The sequence below is a fragment of the Penicillium atrosanguineum genome (genome assembly GCF_028827265.1).
Source record: "Penicillium atrosanguineum strain IBT 20685 chromosome Unknown utg000007l_segment0_segment0, whole genome shotgun sequence".
Taxonomy (NCBI): domain Eukaryota; kingdom Fungi; phylum Ascomycota; class Eurotiomycetes; order Eurotiales; family Aspergillaceae; genus Penicillium; species Penicillium atrosanguineum.
In genome coordinates this window covers 468189-494742 of record NW_026623139.1, presented here as the reverse complement: position 1 = coordinate 494742, position 26554 = coordinate 468189, and the positions used below count along the sequence as shown (strand labels likewise).

At 51.7% G+C, this 26554-nt stretch overlaps 14 protein-coding genes across 14 annotated transcripts; 7 read left to right on the top strand and 7 right to left on the bottom strand.

The window, feature by feature from the left end:
* Positions 1-174: 174 nt before the first annotated feature.
* Positions 175-2801, bottom strand: N7443_008371 (DNA-dependent ATPase RAD54; the record flags this gene model as incomplete). The annotated part of the gene is made up of 6 exons (XM_056888427.1): positions 175-875; positions 929-1720; positions 1768-1891; positions 1940-2023; positions 2084-2731; positions 2796-2801. 6 exons carry the CDS (start codon positions 2799-2801, stop codon positions 175-177), a joined length of 2355 nt encoding a protein of 784 aa, XP_056737729.1.
* A 216-nt stretch (positions 2802-3017) lies between these two features.
* On the top strand, positions 3018-4071 carry N7443_008370 (uncharacterized protein; the record flags this gene model as incomplete). Its single annotated transcript, XM_056888426.1, has 4 exons — positions 3018-3180; positions 3232-3571; positions 3623-3953; positions 4000-4071. The coding sequence occupies 4 exons, from the start codon at positions 3018-3020 to the stop codon at positions 4069-4071; spliced, it is 906 nt and encodes a 301-aa protein (XP_056737728.1).
* Positions 4072-4485: 414 nt separating this feature from the next.
* N7443_008369 (putative C2H2 finger domain protein) lies at positions 4486-4937 on the bottom strand (the record flags this gene model as incomplete). The annotated part of the gene is made up of 3 exons (XM_056888425.1): positions 4486-4600; positions 4658-4837; positions 4891-4937. The coding sequence occupies 3 exons, from the start codon at positions 4935-4937 to the stop codon at positions 4486-4488; spliced, it is 342 nt and encodes a 113-aa protein (XP_056737727.1).
* Positions 4938-6062: 1125 nt separating this feature from the next.
* On the top strand, positions 6063-8641 carry acoA (aconitate hydratase ACO1; the record flags this gene model as incomplete). Its single annotated transcript, XM_056888424.1, has 3 exons — positions 6063-6098; positions 6211-6228; positions 6332-8641. The coding sequence occupies 3 exons, from the start codon at positions 6063-6065 to the stop codon at positions 8639-8641; spliced, it is 2364 nt and encodes a 787-aa protein (XP_056737726.1).
* A 681-nt stretch (positions 8642-9322) lies between these two features.
* N7443_008367 (uncharacterized protein) lies at positions 9323-10360 on the top strand (the record flags this gene model as incomplete). Its single annotated transcript, XM_056888423.1, has 4 exons — positions 9323-9403; positions 9462-9474; positions 9527-9886; positions 9945-10360. The coding sequence occupies 4 exons, from the start codon at positions 9323-9325 to the stop codon at positions 10358-10360; spliced, it is 870 nt and encodes a 289-aa protein (XP_056737725.1).
* An 806-nt stretch (positions 10361-11166) lies between these two features.
* On the top strand, positions 11167-12827 carry N7443_008366 (glycosyltransferase family 20 protein; the record flags this gene model as incomplete). The annotated part of the gene is made up of 4 exons (XM_056888422.1): positions 11167-11467; positions 11528-11900; positions 11952-12662; positions 12713-12827. 4 exons carry the CDS (start codon positions 11167-11169, stop codon positions 12825-12827), a joined length of 1500 nt encoding a protein of 499 aa, XP_056737724.1.
* A 301-nt stretch (positions 12828-13128) lies between these two features.
* N7443_008365 (uncharacterized protein) lies at positions 13129-13883 on the bottom strand (the record flags this gene model as incomplete). Its single annotated transcript, XM_056888421.1, has 4 exons — positions 13129-13389; positions 13444-13461; positions 13524-13586; positions 13641-13883. The coding sequence occupies 4 exons, from the start codon at positions 13881-13883 to the stop codon at positions 13129-13131; spliced, it is 585 nt and encodes a 194-aa protein (XP_056737723.1).
* A 616-nt stretch (positions 13884-14499) lies between these two features.
* N7443_008364 (FMN-binding negative transcriptional regulator) lies at positions 14500-15285 on the top strand (the record flags this gene model as incomplete). The annotated part of the gene is made up of 1 exon (XM_056888420.1): positions 14500-15285. The coding sequence occupies one exon, from the start codon at positions 14500-14502 to the stop codon at positions 15283-15285; it is 786 nt and encodes a 261-aa protein (XP_056737722.1).
* A 260-nt stretch (positions 15286-15545) lies between these two features.
* N7443_008363 (uncharacterized protein) lies at positions 15546-15854 on the bottom strand (the record flags this gene model as incomplete). The annotated part of the gene is made up of 2 exons (XM_056888419.1): positions 15546-15759; positions 15814-15854. 2 exons carry the CDS (start codon positions 15852-15854, stop codon positions 15546-15548), a joined length of 255 nt encoding a protein of 84 aa, XP_056737721.1.
* Positions 15855-16769: 915 nt separating this feature from the next.
* On the top strand, positions 16770-17492 carry N7443_008362 (uS17 family ribosomal protein; the record flags this gene model as incomplete). The annotated part of the gene is made up of 1 exon (XM_056888418.1): positions 16770-17492. One exon carries the CDS (start codon positions 16770-16772, stop codon positions 17490-17492), a length of 723 nt encoding a protein of 240 aa, XP_056737720.1.
* Positions 17493-18320: 828 nt separating this feature from the next.
* N7443_008361 (WD40 repeat domain-containing protein) lies at positions 18321-19829 on the bottom strand (the record flags this gene model as incomplete). Its single annotated transcript, XM_056888417.1, has 3 exons — positions 18321-19502; positions 19562-19727; positions 19792-19829. The coding sequence occupies 3 exons, from the start codon at positions 19827-19829 to the stop codon at positions 18321-18323; spliced, it is 1386 nt and encodes a 461-aa protein (XP_056737719.1).
* Positions 19830-20427: 598 nt separating this feature from the next.
* Positions 20428-23331, top strand: N7443_008360 (putative spindle pole body component; the record flags this gene model as incomplete). The annotated part of the gene is made up of 4 exons (XM_056888416.1): positions 20428-20487; positions 20569-20777; positions 20842-23236; positions 23290-23331. 4 exons carry the CDS (start codon positions 20428-20430, stop codon positions 23329-23331), a joined length of 2706 nt encoding a protein of 901 aa, XP_056737718.1.
* Positions 23332-23708: 377 nt separating this feature from the next.
* N7443_008359 (DJ-1/PfpI family protein) lies at positions 23709-24420 on the bottom strand (the record flags this gene model as incomplete). Its single annotated transcript, XM_056888415.1, has 2 exons — positions 23709-24364; positions 24414-24420. 2 exons carry the CDS (start codon positions 24418-24420, stop codon positions 23709-23711), a joined length of 663 nt encoding a protein of 220 aa, XP_056737717.1.
* Positions 24421-24897: 477 nt separating this feature from the next.
* N7443_008358 (uncharacterized protein) lies at positions 24898-26229 on the bottom strand (the record flags this gene model as incomplete). The annotated part of the gene is made up of 1 exon (XM_056888414.1): positions 24898-26229. The coding sequence occupies one exon, from the start codon at positions 26227-26229 to the stop codon at positions 24898-24900; it is 1332 nt and encodes a 443-aa protein (XP_056737716.1).
* Between the last annotated feature and the right edge of the window lie 325 nt (positions 26230-26554).

Below are 26554 nucleotides of genomic sequence, written 5' to 3'. Positions count from 1 at the left end.
TAGAGGCAATCAAACAAAAATCATGATAAATTCTAATAAATTCTAATCCTTTCCCACAAATGACCATGCAAGAACCTGTTTGATTGCTTTCTAGAGATGGGGGTATGAAAGAAGAAGAGGTACGTAGAGAAAAGCAAGTCTCGCCAAAAATACACCAAGACGCCAACCCTCCAATCAATGGCTAATATACTGGAAGACAGCCGAAACATCCCTCTCGCCAACCTCCTGCCTCAACAAAAAGTCTTGAATCTGTGCCATGGGACCCTTCTCGCCGCTGTTGACAAAGTGATTCCATGAACTCGTATCACCGTAGAGCATAGCCGGCGCTTTGATGTATTGATTTCCGTCAGGTCGACAACGTTTGCATTTGAATGTATCGTGCGTATCGCTGCGTGTCTCGGGTTTGAACTGGAAGAGTTCGCGTAGTGATTCCAGTGAGAAGTGACGCTCGACGTCTTCTGCCGCGTCGACAACACATGATGAGAGAGATTGCTTGTGGGATTGTCGCTGGAAGATCTTTTCCTCGATTGAACCGGTTGCGATAAATCGGTAGACGAAGCAGTCCTTCTTCTGTCCGTCACGCCACACTCGAGCTAGAGCTTGTTGGTCGGCAGCTGGGTTCCAGTCGGGGTCGAAGAGGACGAGGCGGTTGGCACCGATCAAGTTGAGACCGCATCCACCTGCCTTACTACTAAGGAGGAACACAAATTCGGGGCTCTCTGGGTCGTTGAATTTGTCGACCAGCTTTGAACGCTTCTTGATGTTCATCGTTCCGTCCAGTCGCAGACAGCCATACGCACGGGATCGGCACAGCTTCTCGAAGAGGTCCAGAGTCTGAGTGTAATTGCTGATGAGAACAATCTTGTCATTCGTGTCTTGGCGAATCCGAGCAAGCATACGATCAAGGACCATCATCTTTCCGGAGTACCAGCTTTTGACCTCTCGGTCACGGCCTCTAGCATCCGGGGGGTGAAGTCCTCCGGGTACGCATGCTCGCATCCGGGAAGGTCCTTTTGCAAATCGAGGAGGTCAGGATGATTACAAAGCTTCTTCAAGATGCCAATAGCTTTCAAAGGCTGACTTCCCTTTCCTCGAAGCAAGCTGCGAATCTCTGGACTCTGGATAAAGTGGTTATAGAGATCCAATTGGAATGGAGACATATTGCAGAACACCACATGTTCGTACTTGACAGGTAAGTATTTCGATAGGATGTCGTTCGACCGGCGAATGATGAACTTGTTCACAATGCCGGATAGCTCTGCGAGACGTTCATCGCCGAGTTTTCGGGACTCCTCGGTGCCCGCTGCATCGCGGCCACGGAGAATTGGCAGTTCATAACGTTTGCGGAACTCGGCCTGGGAGCCGAGCAGATTAGGATTGGCAAAGTGCAGGAGGGCAAAGTATTCAGACAAGTCGTTCTGAATTGGTGTTCCAGACAGAATAACACGGCGGTTGACGTTCAAACTGTTCAACGCCGTCCACGTCAAACTTTCCTTGTTTTTCAATCGATGGCCTTCGTCACACAGAAGGAGCCCAATTGGCGTGTCCTTTAGCGCCTCGACATACATTCGAAGCGTTTCATATGACACAATAAGCACAGGTCTGACGATTCCACGACCCGAGGCGATTGCCCACTGCTTGATTTGCTGTGTGAGCTCCGTCTTGGTCGCCTTTCCGTCTATTGCAAAGGGAGTCGTAGCATCCTTGCCAAGCCATTTACCTACAACAATTAGCATCGTGGAAGAACAAGTGATCGTAGTGACTCACCCAATTCGTTTGCCCAGTTTCCAACCAAACTAGAAGGGCATGCGATGACACATTTCTGGATAGTTGTAGTTCCGGCCTCGGGGCCCTGTTTAAGTAATGTCCACATCAAGGAGATGCATTGAAGCTGGTCATGTCAGCGACGCAGTGCGTGTAGGGAACGATTTTATCATACCGTTTTACCCAACCCCATACCGTCTGCCATGATGCATCCATTGGCATTCCTATCGATCAAGCCTGTTGTACAGCGATACAAAAACTGTTCACGTCAGAATCTTGGTTTCAAACTTCCAGCGAGGATGGATTCAGATTGACATACCTTCACACCTTCCACTTGATGCGGTCGAAGAACCTTGGCCAGTCTCGGGTCAATGACAACTGGCACCTTAGGCCGGCCCTCTACCTTCTTCTTTAGACCAAGTATATCTGCCAAACTCCTATGTACCAGGGGCTCTTCAATTTTCGGCTGATCCTCTCCGTTTGACTCCCCGGACTCCTTCTTTTCTGGCTCCTCTGGAACATCATCGATAGTCGGGTCATAGAGGACGATAGCAAACTCCCCGCTCGGGTCGTGGAGGGGTTTGGCGACAAAGATGGCACCCTGCCGAAGTCCCAATGTCGGTGCTGGCCGGCCTGCGTCGTATTCGCCCGTGGTTTTATTGATCAAGGGGATTCGGAAATGTGTTCTGAACGCGGTATCTCTATTCTTGGGCTTGAACACTGGGAATTTGTTGACCTCGCGCGTCGCCAACGCAAGTCGGTCCTCGTTTGTGTATGGCTTCTCTGCTCCATCCTCGGTGCTGCCATCGGCGTCTGCATAGTTGACCTTTCGCCTCTTTCTTGCTGGTTTTTCTGATGCTCGAGTGGGTGTCGCAGAGCCGGGGCATTTAAAGGGCCTGGACAGCCGATCGAGCGAGTTTATGGATTTGGGCTGGAGTGGTGTTTTGACACTGTCCGTTCCGGCGGGCTTGGATCGATACCTAGATGATCAAATATTAGTTGGATATCCTTGGGTTTCAAAAAACAGATACCCACATAGCTCAGATGCAAATTCAGCGCCCTGTCCAAGTCAAATCGCTGTACAAATCACACTGTACAAGGTGAAGTGAAGGCCGTTGCCACCGACGCGTTCTTGCCTCGCGTCAGGCTACAACACCAAAGTGCCGCGGCCCCACGTGACCCACCCCGCCAAAGCGCCAAAGCCGGGGATCTTCGATTCCAAGAGTGGGACACTCTTTCTACACAATCGAATTATGACATCTGATTTCTGGGCTGGCTATATAAGTGGTGCCCTTGGGATCATTATCGGCAATCCTTTGGACGTGGTTAAGGTCCGGCTACAGGCTGGTAACTCATCCGTTGCATCTTCTCGTCCAAATTCAAACCGCTTTGAGCGGGCCAGCTCTCTCGTTCGAGGTCTGTGCATGGATCGTCGTTGCATATGCAGAGTGTTAATCGTGATTTTAGGCGCGGCTGCTCCGATCTTGGGATATGGAGCTCTCAATGCAATTTTGTTCGTGGCATACAATCGGTCATTGACATCACTCGACAGCTCTATCAAAGACCCCACCAAACCTGAGGGTGTTGCTCTGTATAAGATCTGGCTTGCCGGTGCTGCGGGCGGACTGGCCAGCTGGACTATCTCCTCTCCGACAGAATTGATCAAGTGTCGTGCGCAACTAGATACCCGACCGGAAGTATCCTCATGGACAGTTGCCAAAGACATATATCGCAGTCGTGGTTGGAGGGGACTGTACTATGGGGGTGCAATTACAAGCGCCAGAGATTCCATTGGCTATGGGTTCTAGTATGGAATCCTCCCCGCAGATTTTACGATCACTCGATTAACACATGGTAGTTTCTGGTCCTATGAGCTCTGTAAACGCTGGATAATGACACCAGATGAAAGCTCGCACGAAGCAGCTCTCAAAGTACTTCTCTGTGGTGGCATTGCGGGCATTGTCACCTGGGGCTCGGTGTTCCCACTGGATATGATCAAAACCCGACTGCAGGCACAGACTGTCTTCGATTCAACAGAAGCATCTGAAAGTCGTTCCCTATTGCGGCCTCGGCAAAACATGAACACATTCCAGATCGCCCGAGAAGTGTACCGGGCCGAGGGCATGCTTGCATTCTATCGCGGCCTCGGCATCTGCAGTATCAGAGCGTTTATCGTGAATGCTGTCCAGGTACGTGTTCAAAACATTCATGTTGATCCCAGACTAACCATGCTAGTGGGCGGCATATGAATGGTTGATGAAGAGCCTAACACTTTATGAAGCTCCAGTGGGCAAGTACTACGCATAGTGTACAGTGTACAGTGTACAGATTGATAGCCAAGACAATAGACCGAAACACCCGTTCAGGTTAGACAATATTTGGTATTGAGGGATTTCTATTGGAATAATTTTTACCAAGGGGGTAAATTTCGCATTTCGCCCTGGTCCATGCTGCACCCGCCGGTTTTCGGCAGTTCTGATGCGGTCCGCAGACCGGTAGAACGGAAACCCGGCGAAACTCGGCATATAAAAAAAATAGATGCCTCACGTGAGATCCACCGGATATGCAGACATAGTGTAGAGTAGACGTCGCATTAGCGCTTTTTGGGGGTATTCATGTTCGTTCGTGACCGATTCCAGATTCCAGACCGAGCTGGATATGCCATATGCCATGTGCCATGTGCACTGCCCTTGATTCCTTGTGGTGACCGGAGAAATCTGTTCACTCCTGCATTTCCACGTTGTCGTCCGCGCGCTTGCCGTTGTCAGGAGCTCCGATTCCCACGGCAGCTTCGGCGATTCTTTGGCTGTGAGGTTCGTCCTCGAGTTGGCGGACCCTATGTGGAACAAATTAGTGAAGCTGCGAGAGAGGAGTGGTCTGTGACCGAACGCACCGTCGCTTGTGGTTCTTGCCCTTTGTGTGCGACTTCATGTTGTACTCGCTCTCGAACCACTTGGCACATTCGACACAGTAGTGGCGACCGAGTCCAGGCAGATCTTCAGCATCCTTAGTCTCCTTGTACTGCTCGAGGTGACGGGGAGATTCGAGATCGCTGCGGATCTGGTCGAAGCCTCTGCAGAGAAATTAGCACGCACAAATCGCACCAAGCCACCACGTAGAACGTACCTAGTGAGACGCTTGCACTTGACTCTCTGTCTTCTAAGGGCACCCATGTTGTCGGCCTTCAATCTCTGCGACTATCACAAAGGCAAGGTTTGGAAAAAAAAGGTTATCACCGATTTCCGGAGTGATACTGGGGCGTAGTGGAGAACGGGTCACTCTTCGGGGCTCAAAGAAAGATTGGAATCGAAATTTCCGCCGAGTGGGTCGGCACGATTGAAACACAGTCGCAGTGATTGGCAAAATTGGGAAACGCGGAAGACCGGTCGGCACGCCTCGGCTCTCGGTTTCGTCACCGGTTCTTGTATGCTATGTATGGCATGTATTTTATGACGTTTTCAGTGCGGCATGTTGACAGCTTCCGTCCCGTTTGGGATATGGTACAAGGTACTCATCCGGTTTGGAGATGAGAATAGAAATTATGAGCTAGGTCCAGTTTAGGGAGTGTGTTATTGTTGAAGTGGTCCGGTTGACCAAGACCAAGACCCAGACCATGATTACGACTATGACTATGACCATGGCCATTATGATCCATAATGCCCCCACGAGGAGTACCACGGCAACCACATGCGAGACAGGAGGAATCGGGAGCTGCGGGTGAACGGGGTATAGGCCGAGTTTCCCTGGCACCCCCAGCCCGCACTGGCCGCAACTCTTTGCCTTTGGTCCGAAATGATGTTCAGAGGAGAGTGTAATTGCAAACTCGGTGATTGGTGGCCGGATTCAACCCGTCACATGCCGCGTATTGCCTATACAGACCCATCTGCCCCCGGGTTGGAGAACTTCACATTACCATCAGACCATATAGAATAGGATAAGTATCGATTAAATTAGATACTCAAATATAAGAAGCTCTACAGAATATCTTCCGAACTTTTTCAGAAGAAATCGTTGCCTTGACGCTCACTTTAGCGTGCAGCTCAGCCTCCTCCGGAGCCGTCGCATGCGGGAGGTCAAGCCGTTGCTTGACACAATACGCGTACGGTATCGCCGTGGTAACAGCGGTTACGGCTCTTCGGTCCCAGTTTCTCGCCCACTCAAAACCTCCAAGCTTTCCTTTTTCTCTCCTTCTTCCCTCTTTCCTCTTCACTCTCCACTCTCTATTTTGCTTCCACAGGTGAAGGTGGTAGCTTTTGCATTGGATGTGTTGTGTTGTCTCTTAGAGATAGCTTGCCATCATGATCACTTCCCGCCTTGCGCGCGCTGGAGCGCTGGTAAGTTGCGCCCTACCTCGGCCTGCTGATGCGCGACTGCTTCCACCCCGGTCCCAGTCGCCATCGCCAGTCCATCAAGATTGAATTGACTGCTAACTTCTCTCTTCTATAGGCTCCCAAGGCCCGTCTTGTAAGCAGTTTCGGCTCAATATCACTCGCCTGCGACCTCCGGATCGGACAGGATGAGGGATCACAGAAACGTAGCACCTACTAACTCTTGACTTTTTCTATAGTTCCTCGGGCCCCGGAGCTTCGCTACCATTGCCAATGACCCCCTTGACAAGAAGGTCGAGATGACCATTCACGAGAAGGGCAACTACATCAACTACAAGAAGATGTCCGAGAACCTCGACATCGTCCGTGGCCGTCTTCAGCGCCCTCTCACCTACGCCGAGAAGGTCCTGTACTCTCACTTGGACGACCCCCATGGCCAGGATATCGAGCGTGGTACCTCCTACCTCAAGCTCCGTCCCGACCGTGTTGCTTGCCAGGATGCCACTGCCCAGATGGCTATCCTGCAGTTCATGTCCGCTGGCATGCCTTCCGTCCAGACCCCTACCACCGTCCACTGTGACCACTTGATTGAGGCCCAGGTTGGTGGCGAGAAGGATTTGGCCCGTGCCAACGACATCAACAAGGAGGTCTACGACTTCCTCGCTTCCTCCACTGCCAAGTACAACATTGGTTTCTGGAAGCCCGGTTCCGGTATCATTCACCAGATCGTCCTCGAGAACTACGCTTTCCCCGGTGGTCTGATGATCGGTACTGACTCCCACACTCCCAACGCTGGTGGTCTTGCCATGGCCGCCATCGGTGTCGGTGGTGCTGACGCTGTTGACGTCATGGCTGGTCTCCCCTGGGAGCTGAAGGCCCCCAAGGTCATTGGTGTCCGCCTTACCGGCGAGATGTCTGGCTGGACTACCCCCAAGGATATCATTCTGAAGGTTGCCGGTGAGCTGACCGTCAAGGGTGGTACTGGTGCCATCATTGAGTACCACGGACCCGGTGTCAACTCCCTGTCCTGCACTGGTATGGCTACTATCTGTAACATGGGTGCCGAGATTGGTGCTACCACCTCCATGTTCCCCTTCAACGACCGTATGTACGACTACCTCAAGGCCACTAAGCGCCAGAGCATCGGTGACTTCTCCCGCGACTACGCCAAGGAGCTCCGCGAGGACGAGGGTGCTGAGTACGACCAGCTCCTCGAGATCAACCTGTCTGAGCTTGAGCCTCACATCAACGGCCCCTTCACCCCCGATCTGGCCACTCCTTTGTCCAAGTGGAAGGAGACCCTCAAGACCAACAAGTGGCCCGAAGAGCTCAAGGTCGGTCTGATCGGTTCTTGCACCAACTCCTCCTACGAGGATATGTCCCGTTCTGCTTCCATCGCCCAGGACGCCCTCGACCACGGCCTCAAGGCCAAGTCTCTGTTTACCATCACCCCCGGTTCCGAGCAGATTCGCGCCACCATTGCCCGTGATGGCCAGCTCGAGACCATGGAGGAGTACGGTGGTGTCATCCTTGCCAACGCCTGTGGCCCCTGTATTGGTCAGTGGGACCGCAAGGACGTCAAGAAGGGTGAGGCCAACTCCATCATCTCTTCCTACAACCGTAACTTCACTGGCCGTAACGACGCCAACCCCGCTACCCACGCCTTCGTCGCCTCCCCCGACCTTGTCGTCGCCATGACCGTTGCCGGTACCCTCAACTTCAACCCCTTGACCGACAAGCTCAAGGATGCCAACGGCAATGAGTTCATGCTCAAGGCCCCCTCCGGTGACGGTCTCCCCGGCCAGGGTTACGACCCCGGCATGGACACCTACCAGGCTCCTCCCGCTGACCGTGCCTCCATCAACGTCGTTGTCTCCCCCGACAGTGACCGTCTCCAGCTCCTCGCTGGCTTCGAGGCTTGGGACGGCAAGGATGCCACCAACCTCCCTATCCTGATCAAGTGCCAGGGTAAGACTACCACTGACCACATCTCCATGGCTGGCCCCTGGTTGAAGTACCGTGGCCACTTGGACAACATCTCCAACAACATGTTGATCGGTGCCATGAACGAGGCCAACGGCGAGGCCAACAAGGTTAAGAACACCTTCACTGGTGAGTTCGGCGCCGTCCCCGCCACTGCTCGTGACTACAAGGCCCGCGGCGTCAAGTGGGTTGTCATTGGTGACTGGAACTACGGTGAGGGCTCTTCCCGCGAGCACGCCGCTCTTGAGCCCCGTCACCTCGGTGGTCTGGCCATCATCACCCGCTCCTTCGCTCGTATCCACGAGACCAACCTGAAGAAGCAGGGTATGCTGCCCCTTACCTTCACCGACCCCGCCGACTACGAGAAGATCAAGCCCGAGGACAAGGTCGACCTTCTGTGCACTGAGATCGCCGTTGGCAAGCCCATGACCCTCCGTGTCCACCCCGCTGCCGGTGGTGCTCCCTTCGACATCTCCCTCAGCCACACCTTCAACGAGTCCCAGATCGAATGGTTCATTGACGGTTCCGCCCTGAACACCATGGCCCGCAAGTCTGGTGGCAACTAAATTATCTCACGTCTCAAGGGTTGCCGCGAGGCGCCCGTGTAAACTATGTTCTCTCTCCTGTGTTTATTGACCAGAGAAGAGGAACTGGGTGACAACCTGATGAAGGATTCACTCATTGTGTGTGTGCCTGTCCCTTTTTCGAGCCTGGTATGAGGAGTTGCGCTCTGGGAAAAATTTACGATATCTTGTTTTTCGGCCTATTGGCCTTGCGTTGGATTCCCTTTTGGGTGGGCTCAATGGATATAGCTATTTGATTTCCCTAAATCGTTTCTGTATGTTCGAGGATAGTATGCATACACTTTTTTTTGTGTTCAACCATTTTCAGATTCTTAAGACTATTCTAAAATTGATCGTAATAATGTAAATGTACCGTTCGATGGTAGATGACACTCTGGTCGAGTGCGGCATTAGACCAGATGAGCTAATCTGCCTCGGTCCTTCGCTGCCCCGCGGCTAAGACCCAGTCTCCACGATGCGCAGTTACTTTAGAACCGGCCATTCCGTGACCGAGCCTGAGGATGGTGAGCTCTCCACTTATCTCAAGCACAATCTCCCTACGGTAATCGTCAAAGACCCCGCTCCGTCATCTTAATCCGGGGCACCTTGGACCTATTAATAATAGACGGCTGAGGGTTGGCCCAACCTAACTTCCGCAACTCGGAGAGCTTCAAATCAAAACCAATGGCCCAGCTCGTCCCCTTACCAGAAGTCGAGCGCCTCAGCGCCTCAGTAATCAGGATCCTAGGAGGAAACCCGGGAAAGGTACGATACTTTGATTCTGTTCCTTTGGGCAACAATTTGGGCTGACTAGCACATATAGTTTACCCTGCAAGGTATGTGTCCCGATTCAGACCTGGACGTCCCCCTCTCATCTGTCTGCACCAGGAACCAACACCTATCTTATTGGCCGTGGTCATCAGCGTATCCTTATTGATACGGGCGAGGGAAAGCCCACGTGGGCGGAGAAATTGCAATCCGTGCTCTCCGAGGAAAAAGCCACTGTTCAACAGGCCCTGCTCACGCATTGGCATGGGGACCACGTCAAGGGCGTAACTGACTTGCTCCGCATTTGTCCCAAGGCTACTGTCTTTAAGCATCGGCCTGATACGGGACATCAGGATATTCATGATGGACAGGTTTTTAGTGTCGATGGTGCTACCCTGACGGCGTGTCATACCCCGGGACATACAGTGGACCATATGACTTTTGTGCTGGAGGAGGAGGATGCTATGTTTACCGGTGATAGTACGTATCGGGATACCTCTCAACCTTCAAATATTAGAATATACTGATGATTATATAGATGTCCTCGGCCACGGCACAGCCGTCTTCGAAGACCTCCAAACCTATCTAGTCAGTCTCAACCGCATGCTCAACCGTGTCCAAGGCCGTGGGTACCCCGGCCATGGCGCCGTGATGGAGTCCACCAACTCGCGCATCTCGGAGTACATCAAACACCGTCAGCAGCGGGAAGACGAGGTGCTCCGCGTTCTACAGTACAGCAAGCTCGATGTTGCGAAGAACGAGTCTGAGCCTGAGCGCAAGGGCTGGACGCCGCTGGGCCTGGTCAAGGTTATCTATCGGGATGTCCCGGAGAGTCTTCATCTGCCAGCGTCCCATGGAATTACCCAGGTGCTGATGAAATTGGAGAATGAGGGGCGAGCGGTGCACAATGATGAAACCGGGGAATGGCGTTTGGGGCAAAGGTCTGCGTTGTAGTTCCCATGGTAGTGTATAGACCGGGCAAATTACACCGGGGACTTGTCAACGTTGAGTTCTGCGCATGGCGGATCATCCGCAGTTAGCTTCTTGCATGTCCAGGCCCTGTAGACCAGATCTTACTAGCTGGTTCTATAGACTCCACAATAACATGACTATACTTCATCGGCAGCCGGTCCGTGGTTACGTAAGATCACCGGGTTCCGCAGACGTCAGCAAACGGTCATTTCGGGCAGCAACCTGGCCATGGCCTTTTGAGGCCTATTGTACAATCTGGTCCTGGCCTTCAGGACCCATTGTACCGAAGGTATAGTTTACCGAGAGGAATTAATTTTCAGGGCCTATACCGGTCCGACCTCGTAAAACGTGACTGGTTGGGTTGAACCAAGCCCAATCACGGATCGATGACGGATTTTAGCCGGGCGAAACCTGCATTTGTCCAACCCTTCCGTGAATAGGCCTTAGATGATAAGGACGGGTTAAACGAGGCCTTCCATTTATAGTTTATTTAAAAACAACTGCCTCCTGCTCATTCACGTCGATGTGACTGATATTGAGGAACTCCACATTAGCTGTTCCAAGTTTCGGGGCCGTGACCTCACATTGTCCACCCCGCCCTTGCGCTTTTTTACCCCTCGAGCTTTAGAGCTTGGAGTTTCGCTTCCAGTCGGTCTCAACGCCCCCGCGTGTCTCTTCGCGCTAACCAAGCTGCTCCCTGGCAGGTATTCCACTTTCTTTCTTTTTCGGCGTTTACTTTCTGGAGCTGTTAGCACTCCGCCCTACCTCCATCCGATCCCTCCGCGACCATGCCTACCCTCGAAGAACCAAAGAACGAGGCTCGCCTGCTGCTCGTCTCTAACCGCCTCCCTATCACAATCAAGCGCTCCGAAGATGGCAAATATGATTTCTCCATGTCCTCTGGAGGTCTGGTGAGCGGTCTGAGCGGTCTGTCCAAGTCGACCACTTTCCAGTGGTATGGCTGGCCTGGCCTAGAGGTGCCGGAGCCTGAGATCCCAGAGGTCAAGCAGCGCTTGAAGGACGAGTACGGTGCGGTGCCGGTCTTCATCGACGACGACCTGGCTGATCGTCACTACAATGGATTCTCGAGTCGGTACCCTCTGTCCCGTTGAACGTCATTCGTATGCTAACAAGTGTGGCTTGTCACAGACTCCATCCTCTGGCCACTATTCCACTATCATCCCGGTGAAATTACCTTCGACGAGTCCGCTTGGGAAGCATACAAGGAAGCAAACCGTCTTTTCGCCAAGGCCATTGCAAAGGAAGTCCAGGACGGCGATTTGATCTGGGTCCACGACTACCATTTAATGCTGTTGCCGGAGATGCTACGCGAGGAGATCGGCAACAGCAAGCAGAATGTAAAGATCGGATTCTTCTTGCACACGCCTTTCCCCAGTAGTGAGATCTACCGGATTCTGCCCGTGCGCAATGAGCTTCTCTTGGGTGTCTTGCATTGCGATCTTATTGGGTTCCACACCTACGACTACACGCGTCATTTCTTGAGCAGTTGCTCGCGCTTACTGTGAGTGAATCAACCAGGAGACGCAGTGATGCATTCGGCTAACAGAAGTAGGGGTCTTGCGACGACGCCAAATGGAATCGAGTTCCAGGGCAAGATTATTACTTGTGGCGCTTTCCCGATCGGGATTGACCCCGAGAAATTCACGGAGGGTTTGAAGAAGGAGAAGGTCCAGAAGCGCATTGCGATGCTCGAGCAGAAGTTCCAGGGCGTTAAGCTCATGGTTGGTGTTGATCGTCTGGATTACATTAAAGGTGTGCCGCAGAAGTTGCATGCACTGGAGGTCTTCCTCAGCGATCACCCAGAGTGGGTTGGCAAGGTCGTTCTGGTCCAAGTCGCGGTACCGAGTCGACAGGACGTCGAGGAGTATCAGAACCTGCGAGCGGTGGTGAACGAGCTGGTTGGCCGCATCAACGGCAAGTTTGGCACGGTAGAATTCATGCCCATTCACTTCCTTCACAAGTCTGTCAACTTCGACGAACTGATTGCTCTCTACGCCGTCTCCGATGCCTGCATTGTGTCTTCAACCCGCGATGGAATGAACTTGGTTGCCTACGAGTACATCGCGACACAACAAAAGCGCCATGGTAGCCTTGTGCTGTCTGAATTTGCCGGTGCCGCCCAGAGTCTTAACGGCAGCATCATTGTCAACCCCTGGAATACGGAAGAGCTGGCTGGTGCATACCAAGAGGCCGTCACCATGAGTGACGAGCAGCGCGCTCTCAACTTCGCCAAGCTGGACAAATACGTATCCAAATACACTAGGTAGGCGCCCTCATTTAACTTGCGCCATGACATTCAGCTAACTTTAATAGTGCGTTCTGGGGCCAATCCTTCGTCACCGAACTCACCCGGATATCAGCCCACTCCGCCGACAAATTCCAAGCCAAGAAACTTGTGTCCCAAGCCCAGGAAACCCCGAAAGCGTAGACTCGGCGAGCTCGACACGCGTTGAACGAAACTAGATGCTCTCACGACATTAATATGGCGAACTGTTCTTGACCTTTTCTTTTACTTCGGATAGCATGGGCTTTGTGATTTGTTGCTTTGCAGATTGGGGTTCCAGGATAATCATCTTCTCTCCACTTAGACGCAAACTATTCTTGGTACCGGTGCTCAACGTTCCCTGTAATTCTAACTCTACCCCCGCTTCATGGGTTGTAAGAATCTCGTAAGGGAAACCGAAAACCAATGGCCCGATTTACAATCGCTCTTTCACCTATTGCATGACTCAGTTCAACAATTTGAGGCCATCTGTCGGGTGATCCAGTTTCTGAACCTCCTGTTCGAGCGCTGCAGCTGACGCGTTGCCATTATACACGGGGTCTTCTTCTAGGAGCATCTTCTTCGCCAGTACATTGGAAATTCCAGGATGAGCCTGGAAAGTGAGGACCTTATTTGCCTCACTGACAAAACATTCGTGGTTTACGGCACGGTGAATAAAATCTGGTGCTGCCTTGGCTGCTTCGCGGTCATGGAGTTCCGGTGCTCGCTGTGGGTACTTAGCTTAAAACGGGAAGAACTTCTTGCCAGCGTCTGTCAAGACGATATCTTGGATCGCAGCCTGAAGACAGTTAGCTCGTTACAAACCTGTTAGGAATGGGAGATAAAAGTGGGATGACATACAATAGGACCCGTGGGTACAGGTCCGACAACACCACCAAACGCCCTGGTAATAGGCTGATGACCCTAGCAAATACCGAGTATCTTGGTTTTAGGTGCGTCGCGCACAACTGTTCGAACGTATTCGACGCCTAGAACCCAGGACTCTGAGGAGGATGCATCTGCCTTGCCGCCACTTAGGGCTATGAGGTCGTAGTTTGTGGCATCGGGGAATTTCTGCTCGATAACTGGGTCGTAGAAGTGGACTGTTGCGGTCGGTGCTACTGCTTTGAAACATTCTGTCCAAGCTATCTGAATCAAATTCCAGAAGTCCTGGTTGGGTGGTGGTGAGTTGACTAGCACGGCGATTCTGGGAGAGCTCATGGTGGATTTTGAATTATTGTATAGTTGAAAAAGATGCTTCTTCATAGAGTTCGTCCTCAATATACATATTTTTGACTCGAAGGCACATTATCTAGACAATCTGTGCGGTAGGAATTGGCTCTCTACAGGCCATCGCTCTCGCACACTCTTCTAAATAAGTGTGTGGAGATGGCGAAGAAAAGATGGAAGCTTGCCAGATTCTGTATGTGGATCGACGCTATACCCAACGTGGTGTGCGGGAGCGATGCTAAACTGTGGCTGGTGGAGACCTGCCTTACCATTGAACAAGATATATATATATGCCTAGTCCGAGAGAGAACGACTGATGAGAAGTAATCAAATAAAGATGTTACTTTCCTTGGCGGAAGACCGGCATCTAGATTTTTCAAATTGACTAATTCTCATGTTTGCTTTCTCCGCGGGATTCCTAGTCTCGGATAGACCTGCCTCTATCTCTGTAGTCCCGTATAACGGCCATCGAGATGACTCCGTTTGCAATTTGGTTGACTCTGAGTGGGACATTTAAGTAGATGGTTGTATATTCTTGTCTTTGTCCGACGTCTTACAATTTCAAATTTCACACCAATTGATTTCATCTCTCAATTCGAACCTCAAGATGTTTCTCCCAAACGCACACGAAGAAAAGGACACTGCTGTGCTCCTCCAGTTCATCCGCGAAAACCCACTAGGTCTCCTGATAACCGGGGTCAAATCTTCCCAAGACTTCCTGCAATGTACCCACGTGCCCTGTGTACTGGACTTCCCGGAAGAAAGCGGCGAATCTGCACCCAACGGCCGACTCCGCGCCCACATTGCTAAGCAAAACCCACAAGTGAAGGGCATAGTCGAAGCACTTGAGAATAAGCCCAATGTCCTCGACCTCGACGATAATGTCCTAGTCATATTTAACGGCACACATGACCACTACGTAACACCGAAATACTACACTGAGACAAAACCAGATACGGGCAAGGTCGTTCCTACTTGGAATTACTCCGCTGTTCAGGTCTACGGCAAATTGTCTCTATACTATGACTCGAAGACGCCCGAGGCTGGCGCTTTCCTTCATAAGCAGATTCGGGATCTGTCGCAGCATACCGAGGAGTCTATTATGGGGTATATGGGTGGTGATAAGCCCAAGGCGTGGACAGTGGAAGAGGCGCCAGAGAAGTATGTTGAGTTGTTGCAGCGAAATATTGTCGGAATTGAGATTCGAATCGAAAAGATCCAGGGCAAATTTAAGATGAGTCAGGAGATGAGGGTTGGGGATCGCGAGGGCGTGGCGGAGGGGTTTGCGGCTATGGGTGGGGGAGACGGGGAAGGCGCTTTCGAAGCTGGTCAAGGAGCGAGGTTTGTTGCACGATGCCAAAAAGCAGTAGAAGATACCACGCATGGAGAATGACAATTATTGGAATGTCTGAGTTTACAGTTCTCTGCTTTCTAACTAAATTCTATATTGAATCCAACCCTGTTGCTAGATGCATCGTCCGCTTCAATGCAGAAGATATATATCCTCGAAGAGAGATGCCTCTATCTCAAAGAGAACAATTCACCAATCAGTAAAGGGACTTGCAAGCCCAGCTAGAGGCATCATCGGGATCACCCTTCCCATCGTACTTGGCCTATTTAGGGTAATGGCAAATCGGACGTTGGCGAAGGACCTCAGTGACAGTGGTATCGTTCTTCAACTTGGTAGCAACGATGTCGTTGGGGGGCAGTGCCATTCTCAACCCAAGCCATCATGGCCAGGACGATGTCGTGAAGAGCATCTCTGTATCCAGGGGTTCTGTATGTGCCAGTGTTGATGGTAGCAGCTTGATCAGCTCCAGCGATGTACCAAAGGGCATTCATGTTGTCAGGAGTTGAGTAGCAGTGTCTATTTGATATTTGTTAGCGATCACGTTGATTATTTGGAGGGACGTGAACTTACTCCATGCCGGGAATCAAGAACATTCGGTAGAAATCATCCATTTCAATTGCCTTGCGGAAGCCTGGCCGTAGTAGTAGATACTTGCATCTGGGGAGACGTAGGCATCAGAAAAGCCGTGGTAGGAAGGAACTTGCCGCCACGATTGTGGAAAGCATTGATATCGAACTTGTCGGCTGTAGCATTTCCCGGGTTTCAGCTTCTCGGCCAGCTGAACAGTGCTGTAGTCTAGATCTTGCCAATTAAAGTCATCACCAAGGCCCATCAGATCGCGTGGGTACGCCTGCTACTGCGGATATCGTAAGGAACAGACCTGCGGACTTCCATTATTCGCAATAACTACACAATCGGCTTTTCTGGCTTGCTGCTAGCGGCTTCTCTTCGGTGTCAGGATTTGTCTATTGGCATTGAGATTGGGTCTTGGCTCCAGGCTCTGGCAAACACTCAGCCTACAGAGGAGGGGTCTCTCCCTGTCTACCAGAGCCTTGGTGTTGTTAAAGCCATCATTATCCAAAGAGCGATAGGACGCGATGTGTTTGGAGTGTCGCAGCCCGTGGATGACGGTGATGGAACGCCCAAGTTCAGTGCCTATAACAGCCAGAAGATCGACGACCTATTCGTCCACGGCAAGTGTAGGGATACCGGCGAGCTCTTTACTGAGGGTGTCACCGTAGCTTTGTAATAAATATAATAAAAAAATCGCTTGAATGAAATCCAAAGAGACCAAAGAAGACTTAGAACTGAGGACCCAGTGTTGTTTGTTTGATAGTTAGCTGGAAGGGTGTGCAAACAGTGCAAACCCGACTAACGAAATTCTCAAGATTCAACGCCGCGACTCCGCAACTTCACTATCCAGCACTCCTCCCCATTCTCCCTGCTCAGCCTCTTTTCAGGCACCTGTCTCTGGCTCCCTTCAACCCTGATCAGCAGCCAGCTGCAGCAGAGTGCCTCAATTCACAATGGCTCCTAGCCACCTCCTCCGGGTGTCCCTGCCCATCCGGTCACTGGCATCGCCCTTGGTCCTGACCCGATCAATCCTCCCATCCACCCTCTCGATCACACAATCCATTCGAAAAGCCTCAACATCCACAGAATCCGCACAATCATTCACCCCTTCACCACAAGCATCCAGCCCCCAACCACTCAAACGGCCTGCCATGCTCCGCAACTACGCCTCCAGCCTGAAGACCGGCACCGTCGTCTCTGTTGGGCGCATGCAACGTACCGTCACCGTTTCCTTCCGCCACAACCTCTGGGACAAGCGCATCCGGAAATACTACCCCAAGGAAACTCGCTTCCTCGTCTCTGACCCCCGTGACTCCTTGCGTGAGGGCGACGTGATTGAATTCTCCTCCGGTGCCCCTAAGAGCCGTCACGTTCACCACGTCGTTGAGCGTATCCTTACCCCCTTCGCTGTTCCTATTGATGAGCGCCCTGCTGTTATGTCGCCTCAAGAGCGCCAGGCTGAGCGTGAGAAGCGCTGGGCTGCCAAATACGTGCGCCGGGAATCGAGGCGGTTGGGTGAGGAGGTTGATCTGGCTTCAATGTTGGAGCTTAACCCCGGCGAGGAACTCTCGCAGGCGGAGATGATTCACCGCATTCACCAAGGGAATGAGCGCGTTGGAAAGGTCAAGGCCTTGGTTGAGAAAAGATTAGCAATGCAAACGCAGTCTGATTCTTGAAGCTTTGTGCTTGTCTTTGCGAATTTTGCTCTTCTGGGCTGTCACTTTAGATATCCGTGGTTTTGCATGTTGGATCATAACCGGTACGTTTTTTCTTTTCCTTTTCGCTCTCTGTGTTTTTGTTTTTGTTTTTTTTTTTTATTTCCTGGGATTTATATGATGAACCCTTCCGCTTAACCCAGCTCACTTTGACACGCAAAGTCGTGCTTGATGTAAACGGCGAAGTCTACTCCTGATACCCATTGTTATATTCTGCAATTCTCACAATCAGTTATTGAAACCTTCACATACTGACTGGACAATAGTGCTACTGTCACGGACATTTACTGTACTATACTATACTATACTATACTATACAACTTTCATCTTACTGTTCTATTTTGGCTTTGGGATATTATTGTAGGGTATATTTATTGATCTTTTTAAAGTAATTGATAAGAGTCTTTAAATCGTACGATTTATTGGTCAATCCCTTGAAATTGCAGCATTAGAGAAGTATGTACGAGAAGATGAGCGCATCCACCTAACAAAAATCAAAAAGTGTATACACCATGAAAAAGGAAGCGACCTCTTCTTCCCGCGGACACGAGTCCAGCCCAATCCCTAAATCAGTTGTAGATGGAAAGTAAGTCACTGGTATCACGGAAGAGAAACCAACTCCTTTGCCCAGAAACGACAAATGGCCTTCTAAACCCCAATTCCTCCTAGCCACAGACCCGGAGAACCGTTGTCCCGTAGGCAGGTTGATCTGACGCATGTCAGAGAATCCTGCACTCTGACCTTGTGGAGATCCTTTTGCAAGCTTGGTCCAGCAGCTTGTTGTGGGTCTCACGATGCGAAGACCCGGACTTTGAGATCCACGCTGCCGGTTGCAAGAACGCATCGAATGGACATCTTGCCTGCAGTGGGATCTTCTTTCACCCCATTTGAGCCGGCACCCTCGGCACCGTTGGCTTCGCCTTTGGCGCCACTGTCTTTGATCAATGGAGGTGCCCATCGAATTGAACTGATGAAGTGATCATGAGCGGCGATTGTGCGTACACATTTGCATTCTTGTGTGAAATCCCAGCATCGCACTGTCTTGTCATCTGAGACTGAGAGTAGATATTTTCCTCCAGGATGGAATACTAGCGCGCGCACCCAGTTGTCGTGACCGACGAGGGTCTTGATCAAATTACCACGGGCATCCCAGAGACGAATAGTCTTGTCACGCGAGCCTGTGGCCACGAATTCTGCCGAGGATGATGTGGGCGGCGGCTTCTTTTGTCCTGCGAGAGGAGCCAGGTATTGGTAGCTCGTCGGGGGAGCAAATGCGACACATTCGATGACATGCTCGTGGCCCAAGAAAGTAGATTTTGTCTCTCCAGATGAAACATCCCAGAGACGCGGGACTTGATCATCTCCCGCCGAAAAGAGGAACCGGCCGTCTGGTGATGGTGCTACATCACGCACCCATGCGGCATGTCCTTGCAATGTCTTTACACAATATCCAGTGGTCACATCCCAGATCCGCAATGTCATATCACGAGAGGCGGATACCAGCAGATTCCCGGACATCGGGGACCCTGCGGCCCCAGATGGGATAAATCGCACGGCTGATACACTGTGATCATGTCCTGGTAGGGTGCGGATATTTTTATATTCATCCGCAGGATCCCACAGTTTAATCGTGAGATCAGAGGAGCACGACGCAAGGAGCGTGCCCCCTCGCGGTCCGCCATAATCCACATCCAGGACCGCCCTCGTGTGGCCTTTAATTGTCCGCTCTAATTCGCCTAACTCCCAGTCCCAAATCTTGATAGTCGTGTCTTCTGACCCAGAGGCGAGAGAAGAGAATATAGGGTGGAAGGCGACACAAGTCACCGGTAGCCTGTGCGACTCCAGGTCGTGGCGTGGAGGGGCGCGAGGCAGCCAAGATGCCGGATCCTGGTTACGTCGAGACAGTGATGTAGGTGTTGCGGTATCGATTTCGGTCTGGAGAGCAGCGCATCGTGATTCCAATTCCATAATCTACCGCGGCAATCAGTCTCCTGGATCTTTCAGGGCACCTTTGATAGGAGGCTCCCCACCTTTTTTTGTAATCGGACCACACTTGTCCATTTCTTCTCTAGCAGTCCCTCGTATTTCTTCAGTGTGCTATCATCCACGGTGATCGAATCGCCGAGTTCTTCTCGTAGCGCTGCGGAGCTATGGGGCAGGTTCGCGGAGGCCAAGTAGGCGATGATTGACTTGTGTCTGCAGTAGAGAAGCCCTCGGATTAGTTTTTCAGTATCGACGAAAGAGAAGTTGGCGCGCATACAGCTCCTCCGCCTGTCGCGCCGTGAGTAGCTGGCTCATGGTGCCGGCGGATTTGTGTGTTTCCCAGGCAGTCCTCGCTGCACCTCCGCACCGGAGGCTGTCGCTCGCAAAGGGAAAGGGCTCGGATGGGATGCGCAAAGCAAATTGTTGGAGCTTGAGATCTTAAAGCAGTGTAAAGAATCGAGAAGAGAGAAGCAACGTGAAGATCCACCGCGGGGTCACAACAAACCCTCGACACCGCCAAGGCCGCTTGTTTACTTCCCGATCTTCAGCGCCGCTCGCTGTTTATTTCTCCCCTCTAGCGCAGACCCGCTTGACCTTACCCCTCGGGTTGCTTATTCTGGGGTTTCTACCTTTTCTGAACCTTTTCTTCGCTATACCGCTCTTTTTGTGAGATCAACCCCCCTGATCGCGGACTGAGACGAACTTGAATTCCTCCCGTCCATTGCTTTGGGCAGCAAAACCCTCACCGTACGACATCTGAACCCGGTGGTCTCTTAGGAGACCGTTTTACTTCTATTCTTCTTTTATATGGCATGCGCGACCTTCCAATTGCTCGATTGACTAACCCTGGGTTTATCCAGATTCCGCCCGGTCTCACATCCTATTCGACTACTTGACCATCTAGCCCGTCGCCATGGCCGACGCCGAGCAAGATTTGTCCTCCTTGCCGCTACAGGACCGGTTCGCTCACAAGGTTCGCTAAATTCCCCAGTGTGATATGAGGACGACCCTTCAACCGACAAATAAGTGGCTGACTTTGAGACTCGCTCAATAGAACTGGAAAGTCCGCAAGGAAGGTTACGAAGACGCCAAAGCGCAATTTGAGAAGACGCCCGATGAATCAGCCCCGGTGTTCACGCCGTTCTTACAAGACCCCAGTTTGTGGAAAGGGGCTGTCGCCGATTCCAACGTTGCGGCGCAGGTCGAAGGATTGGCGGCATACTGCTCATTCTTAAAATTTGGAGGTCCACAAGCATGCACACGGTACGTTTCACAATTGCTATATCCGCCACGAATTGTGAGTTGGGAGTTGCTAATATCTCGCTAGGACTCGGCAGTACACTGTTGGCCCCATCGCGGAGAAGGGTCTCCCATGTACCAGACCGGCTGGTAAAGCTAGCGCCCTGGAGGCCCTCCTTTTATGTGTCGAATTGGATAAAGCCGATCCCGTCCTCGAAGAACTTTTACCTACGCTATCACACAAAGTTCCCAAAGTCATTGCAGGCAGCCTCGGAGCTTTGACCGCCATCTACCATAACTTCGGATGCAAGATTGTGGACCCGAAGCCAACATTAAAGGTACTGCCGAAGGTGTTCGGTCACGCGGACAAGAATGTCCGAGCCGAAGCACAGAACTTGGCTGTGGAGTTGTATCGATGGCTCCGTGAGGCCATTAAGCCTCTCTTCTGGGCCGATCTGAAGCCGGTGCAGCAGGGTGATATGGAAAAGCTGTTCGAAAACGTCAAACAAGAGCCTCCGGCGAAGCAAGAACGATACACCCGAACCCAACAAGATGCTATGGCTGCGGCGAGCGCGGCCCCGGGAGGCGGAGATGGACTCGACGAAGAAGCAGGTGAAGAATATGCCGAAGAAGAGGAGGCGGAGGTCGAAGTTTTCGATCTCGCAGAACCCATTGATGTTTTCCCCAAAATCCCCAAGGATCTTCACGATCAGCTCGGCTCATCAAAATGGAAGGACCGAAAAGAAGCCCTGGATGCTCTCTACAATGCGATCAACGTGCCTCGGATCAAGGATGGTCCCTATGATGAGATCGTAAGAGGGTTGGCAAAATGCATGAAGGATGCTAACGTTGCCGTCGTGGCAGTAGCAGCCAACTGTGTTGACGTGTTGGCCAGGGGCTTGCGCAATGCCTTTGTGAAACATCGATCTACCATTATGGTGCCGATGCTAGAACGTCTGAAGGAGAAGAAGCAAACCGTGGCAGACGCTTTGGGTCAAGCATTGGATGCTGTCTTCTCCGCTACAAGTCTCTCCGACTGCTTGGAAGATATCATGGAATACCTCAAGCACAAGAATCCGCAAATCAAGCAGGAGACTGTCAAGTTCTTGGTCCGGTGTCTTCGCAGCACCCGAGTTGTGCCAGCCAAGCCGGAGGTCAAGTCAATCGCCGACGCAGGCACAAAGTTGTTGACTGAGTCAACCGAAGCCATGCGATCCGGTGGTGCTGAGACTTTGGGTACCCTGATGAAGATCTTGGGCGAGCGGTCTATGAACCCCTACCTTGATGGATTGGACGAGATTCGAAAGACCAAGGTCAGGGAATTTTTCGAGACAGCGGAGGTGAAGGCCAAGGAACGACCTAAGCCAGTTGCACCTCCCCCGAAGGCTGCTCCTCCTGCTGCTAGAAAAAGTGCTCCAGGTAAGAAGCCAGCTATGGGACTTAAGAAACCAACATCTGCCGCACCCCCCGCTGAGGATCCTCCTGCGAAGCCAGCATCAAGGGGAGTTTCTTCAAAGCTTGGTGGTGTTCCGAAGGCTGGCAGTGGACTTGCTCCTCCGGGTGGTCTCAAGCTTCAGCGCAAGCTCGGTGGCCCAGCTGGTATCGCTTCGCCGCGACGAGCCGCCCCTCCCCCTGTTGAAGATGACGCACCCACTCCTGCTGCCCCCAAGTTCGGCCTCGGTCGTGGTCTTGCTGGCCGACCAATTGCGAAACCAGCTGCTGCTGAGGCGGCACCGGCTCCACCTCCTGCTCCTGCAGGAATGACCGCTGCCGAGCGAGCCGAAATGGAAGAGCTGCGGATGGAGAAGGAGAAGTTTGCACGTATCATCGAAGATATGAAATCCGATCGTTCCAAGGTCAATTCTCAGATCAGCGAGCTCCAGAACCAGAATGCGCAGTTGATTGAAGATCACACAAGAGATGTGTTGAGCATCAAGGCGAAGGAGACCCAGCTAGTTCGGGCCCGGAGTGATGCCGAGGCTGCTGAGACGAACGTCCAGAAACAACAGAGAGAGATTGAACGATTGAAGCGTGAGTTGGCTAGAGCCCTCCGCGCGTCTGCTCTAAGCCCGACCAACGCTGGCTCCGACGCTGGCAGCATGGGTATGCCTGATGCCAACTCAATGTACCACGAACCTGCTAGCAATGGACACAACGCTGCCGCCCGATCTGGCCTTCACATGGGATCTCGCTTCGAGAGCTCACGGCCGCGAAGCTATGCCTCTGCCAATCACAGTGAAGAAGGGGAGAGCGGCGGTCTTGAATCACCAGGCTTCAGCAGCCGAGAGAGTGGGTTAGGCCGACGTAAGCTAAGTCCGACTTACGGCCTTTCGGGTATTGCCAGCCCTACTCGATCATCTACTCGCGCATCAGCTACTGCTACAGATGACGAGGCGCAACCCCGGTCTACAGAGCCTGCTGAAAACTGGAAGCGGGCTGCTGAAGTCACCAGCCAGTTGAAGGCACGAATTGAACAAATGAAGGTACGTACATCCAGCCATCCTTATCAGTAACCTGTCACTAACACACTCCCAAGGCAAGACAAGGACTTTCACGACCCCCTGGAACTCAACGTTAATGACCGAATGACCGCGACCATATTTATGCCTTCTTTCTTCCGCTGTACTCTTTTCTTCTCCCCGTTTCTTAGACTGGGTTCCCATGATGCTTGTGGTAGGCATCTGGTCTTGGGTACGCTGGCTTAGGACCCGTGGCTGTACTTTTCCCTTATTTCTGCTTGGCTTTCTATTTCCTGTAGTTTCTCATACCAACCTTTTCATTTTTGCTTTCCCATCATTACTCTGAGACGGCGGTTCCTCTGAACAATTTGAATATCCCGGTTTCGTTTTTGTGTCATATTGCTGTGGGTTATGCACTTGCTGTGGCTGTTGGTGCATCCATAATGTATAACTCTAGTTCTTGAAAAAAGCTGTCATTAGGATACCTGGCATTTCATCATAATCCATACAGCTCCGCGAAGGGATCGTAGTTTGGATCTTCATGTCTCGTATACTCTATCCCCTCTGCGATCATCTTGGCCTTCTCCTCGCCGAAAACCCTCCCGATCCAAGCAAGCGTTACATCTATTCCCGCACTGACTCCAGACGACGTCCAAATATTCCCATCTGTCACCCATCGCGCGTGCGGGATCCATTCTACCTCTGGGCCTAGAGCAACCATATCCTTCCATGCCATTTTGTTAGTCGTTGCCCGTTTGCCGTCTAATACCCCAGCACGAGCTGCGAGCCCAGAGCCAGTGCATACGGTGATCAAGTATTTCAGACTTGGATATGTGTCTTTGATGAATCTGATAGCTGCGAGCACGATTGGTCCGGATCCTCGGGACCCTCGACCACCTGGGATGAGGAGAACGTCTAGTGGCGGTGGTGCTTCGTATGTGTGCGTTGGAACGACTTCTTGTCCGGTAGTTCCGGGGGTTTCGGAGTATTTTGTTGATACTGGGTCTAGGGTGTGAGATAGAAGAGATAGAGTGACGTTGCTTGTTCGGGAGAGGATGTTGATGCAGTCCAGAGGACCGAATGCGTCCAGAGCTTGGAAGCCAGGGAATAAAAGTACTCCAATGCGAACGGGGTTGTCGAGTGGTTGGAGGTCTACATTTCTGTTGGCCAAGAACTTCGAGGAGACGAGGCTATCACTTACCGGTCATGATAGTAGTCACTGATTGTTGTTCGGGGGGTTACAAATGTCAAGAGGGGATTTCCGAGATTATCCACTCATACTCAATTTCTCAGACCGCCGATTTGGTTTCAGTCGAGCTGGGTGGCAGCTCGATGCCCAGATAGTGGAAGAGTGAGGGGGTTTCGGGATCGGCATCCGCGCTTATGCTGCAGGGATGTGCTCGCGAGGAATGCAAGATAGCTGCTACTCCACTAAGTTAAATTGAGCTAATTTCTCAGCGTCTGCCGCCGAATCGGAAATAAGGAATTGATTCTAGATAGTGCTGTCGACGGATGCCTCGAAAAATAATGACAAAGAGGTCTTAAAAAAGGTCTAGGAAGAAGTCTAGAATCAAGTGTGTAGTAGGCTCGTTTGGATTGTCTCCACGTTCGGGCTGCAATGCAGGCTAATGTATTCGAGTGTGAGCCCAGAGTATTGTTTAGAACAGTGAGACACCTCAATCGGCTTAGAACTCTAGTCTCTGGGCATATCCCTTGGCACGCTGAGCAAGCTGCTCGGCTCGCTCTTGCGGCGTTACGAAGCGAGTTCCATCAGCAAGAATAGAGGAAAGCTCAGCGAGTGTGACCACCTGGGTCGTAATAGCTGGTGAGTCTGTTGAAGATGAGGACGACGTAGGAAGACCTTGCCACCGCACCATCATCGTGCCCTCGTGCAGCCCAGTTGTATTAATCCAATTGTAGACGCCTGGATCTTGCAGGGAGACCACAAATGTGTATGTGCCATTGGAATTCGCAGCAGACTGCACGCTATTGAGGCTGACCTGGCTATTTCCCGGGTTCGTGGTGATGATCCAGGGGTTTGTCGCGGGAAAGACCCAATAGTCCGCTGGTCCTGGAGTGAGAGTCGCGACAAGGGCTTCGTCGTCGTCTAGCTTATAGTGGCCGAATGAACTTGCTTGACTGGTCAATGTGCCGAGGGTGCTTGATTGACTAGGACTCGATAGCGTATTGACTGCGTTGATCGTTGTTTTCAGTCCTAGGGCTCCCACGCCATAATCTATGATGGATTCTTGCAAGTTCCACTTTGCAGCAGCGAGGATTGTTGCATTGCTGATGGGAGTATGGCCTGACGCGTCACTGGTGAGTTGGACGGAGATGCTGTCCGGTTTTTCAGTGGTCCAGTCTCCTAGATTGTTGCGGATGAAGAGTTGTTTGGCCAACAGGGTTGACTGAATGTGGTTTGTCGAGTTCTCAGATGAGTTATTGATGGTGATAGTGTAAGAACCATCACTGTCGACAACTAAATTGCTTCCGGACAAGCTTGTAACAGTGTTCTGAGAATTGGGGTCGCTGATCAGAGAGAATGTCACATCCGTGGGTCCTGGTGAATACCGATACCCTTTGACGATATAACTGAGGCGGTGGTCGATAGGGATGGTGCGATATATGCAGTCCGGGTTGTCGTACGAATATCGGCCGCCAGGGACGTCCAAGCCGAACCAAGTCCGCGGACCAGCATCAACCCAGTAGACCTTGGGGTAGTATACATCAGTATTGACAGCTTTTTGAATGGAACTGAAGGTCAACTCGTCGATTGCTGCATCGAGACTCGAGGATGCTTCGTCGCTGATGAGAAGTCCATGCGCCGTTTGGTAAGCAGCTTTCGCTTCAGCTTTAAGGACGACAAAGCTGTTGTCTTGGTTGATCTGAATCGCAAGGGCATCTAAATCGCGTTGATCTAAAGTAGCCAGAGGATTGTCTTCCAGTTCAGTTGTTGCACTAGCAATGGCTATGAATGCAGTGACAGCGACCTGGAGTCGAGAGATTGAAAGCCTCATGATGAACCAAATCTACAATAACATCAAAGAAAGTGAACTCCAATTTCGGATCTATTTAAATGCACAAAATGATGTCTTTGGCCGTGATCATGGCGCAACGCTCGAGCGGCATCACATGTAGCATTGACTTCGCTTACAGGCTCCGAGCCGTCATTTCCTAATACTTTATACAGTAATGAATGGCGCAATTCCAACGGTTCCCGCGTCAATCCATACTCCTCAGGACTTGCTCCCGTACACCGTCCTCCCACTGATACCGCGTAAGACAGTCATTCACTGTATCCCTCCACACATCTTCAGGATCAGATCCAGGGGGTAACTCGAG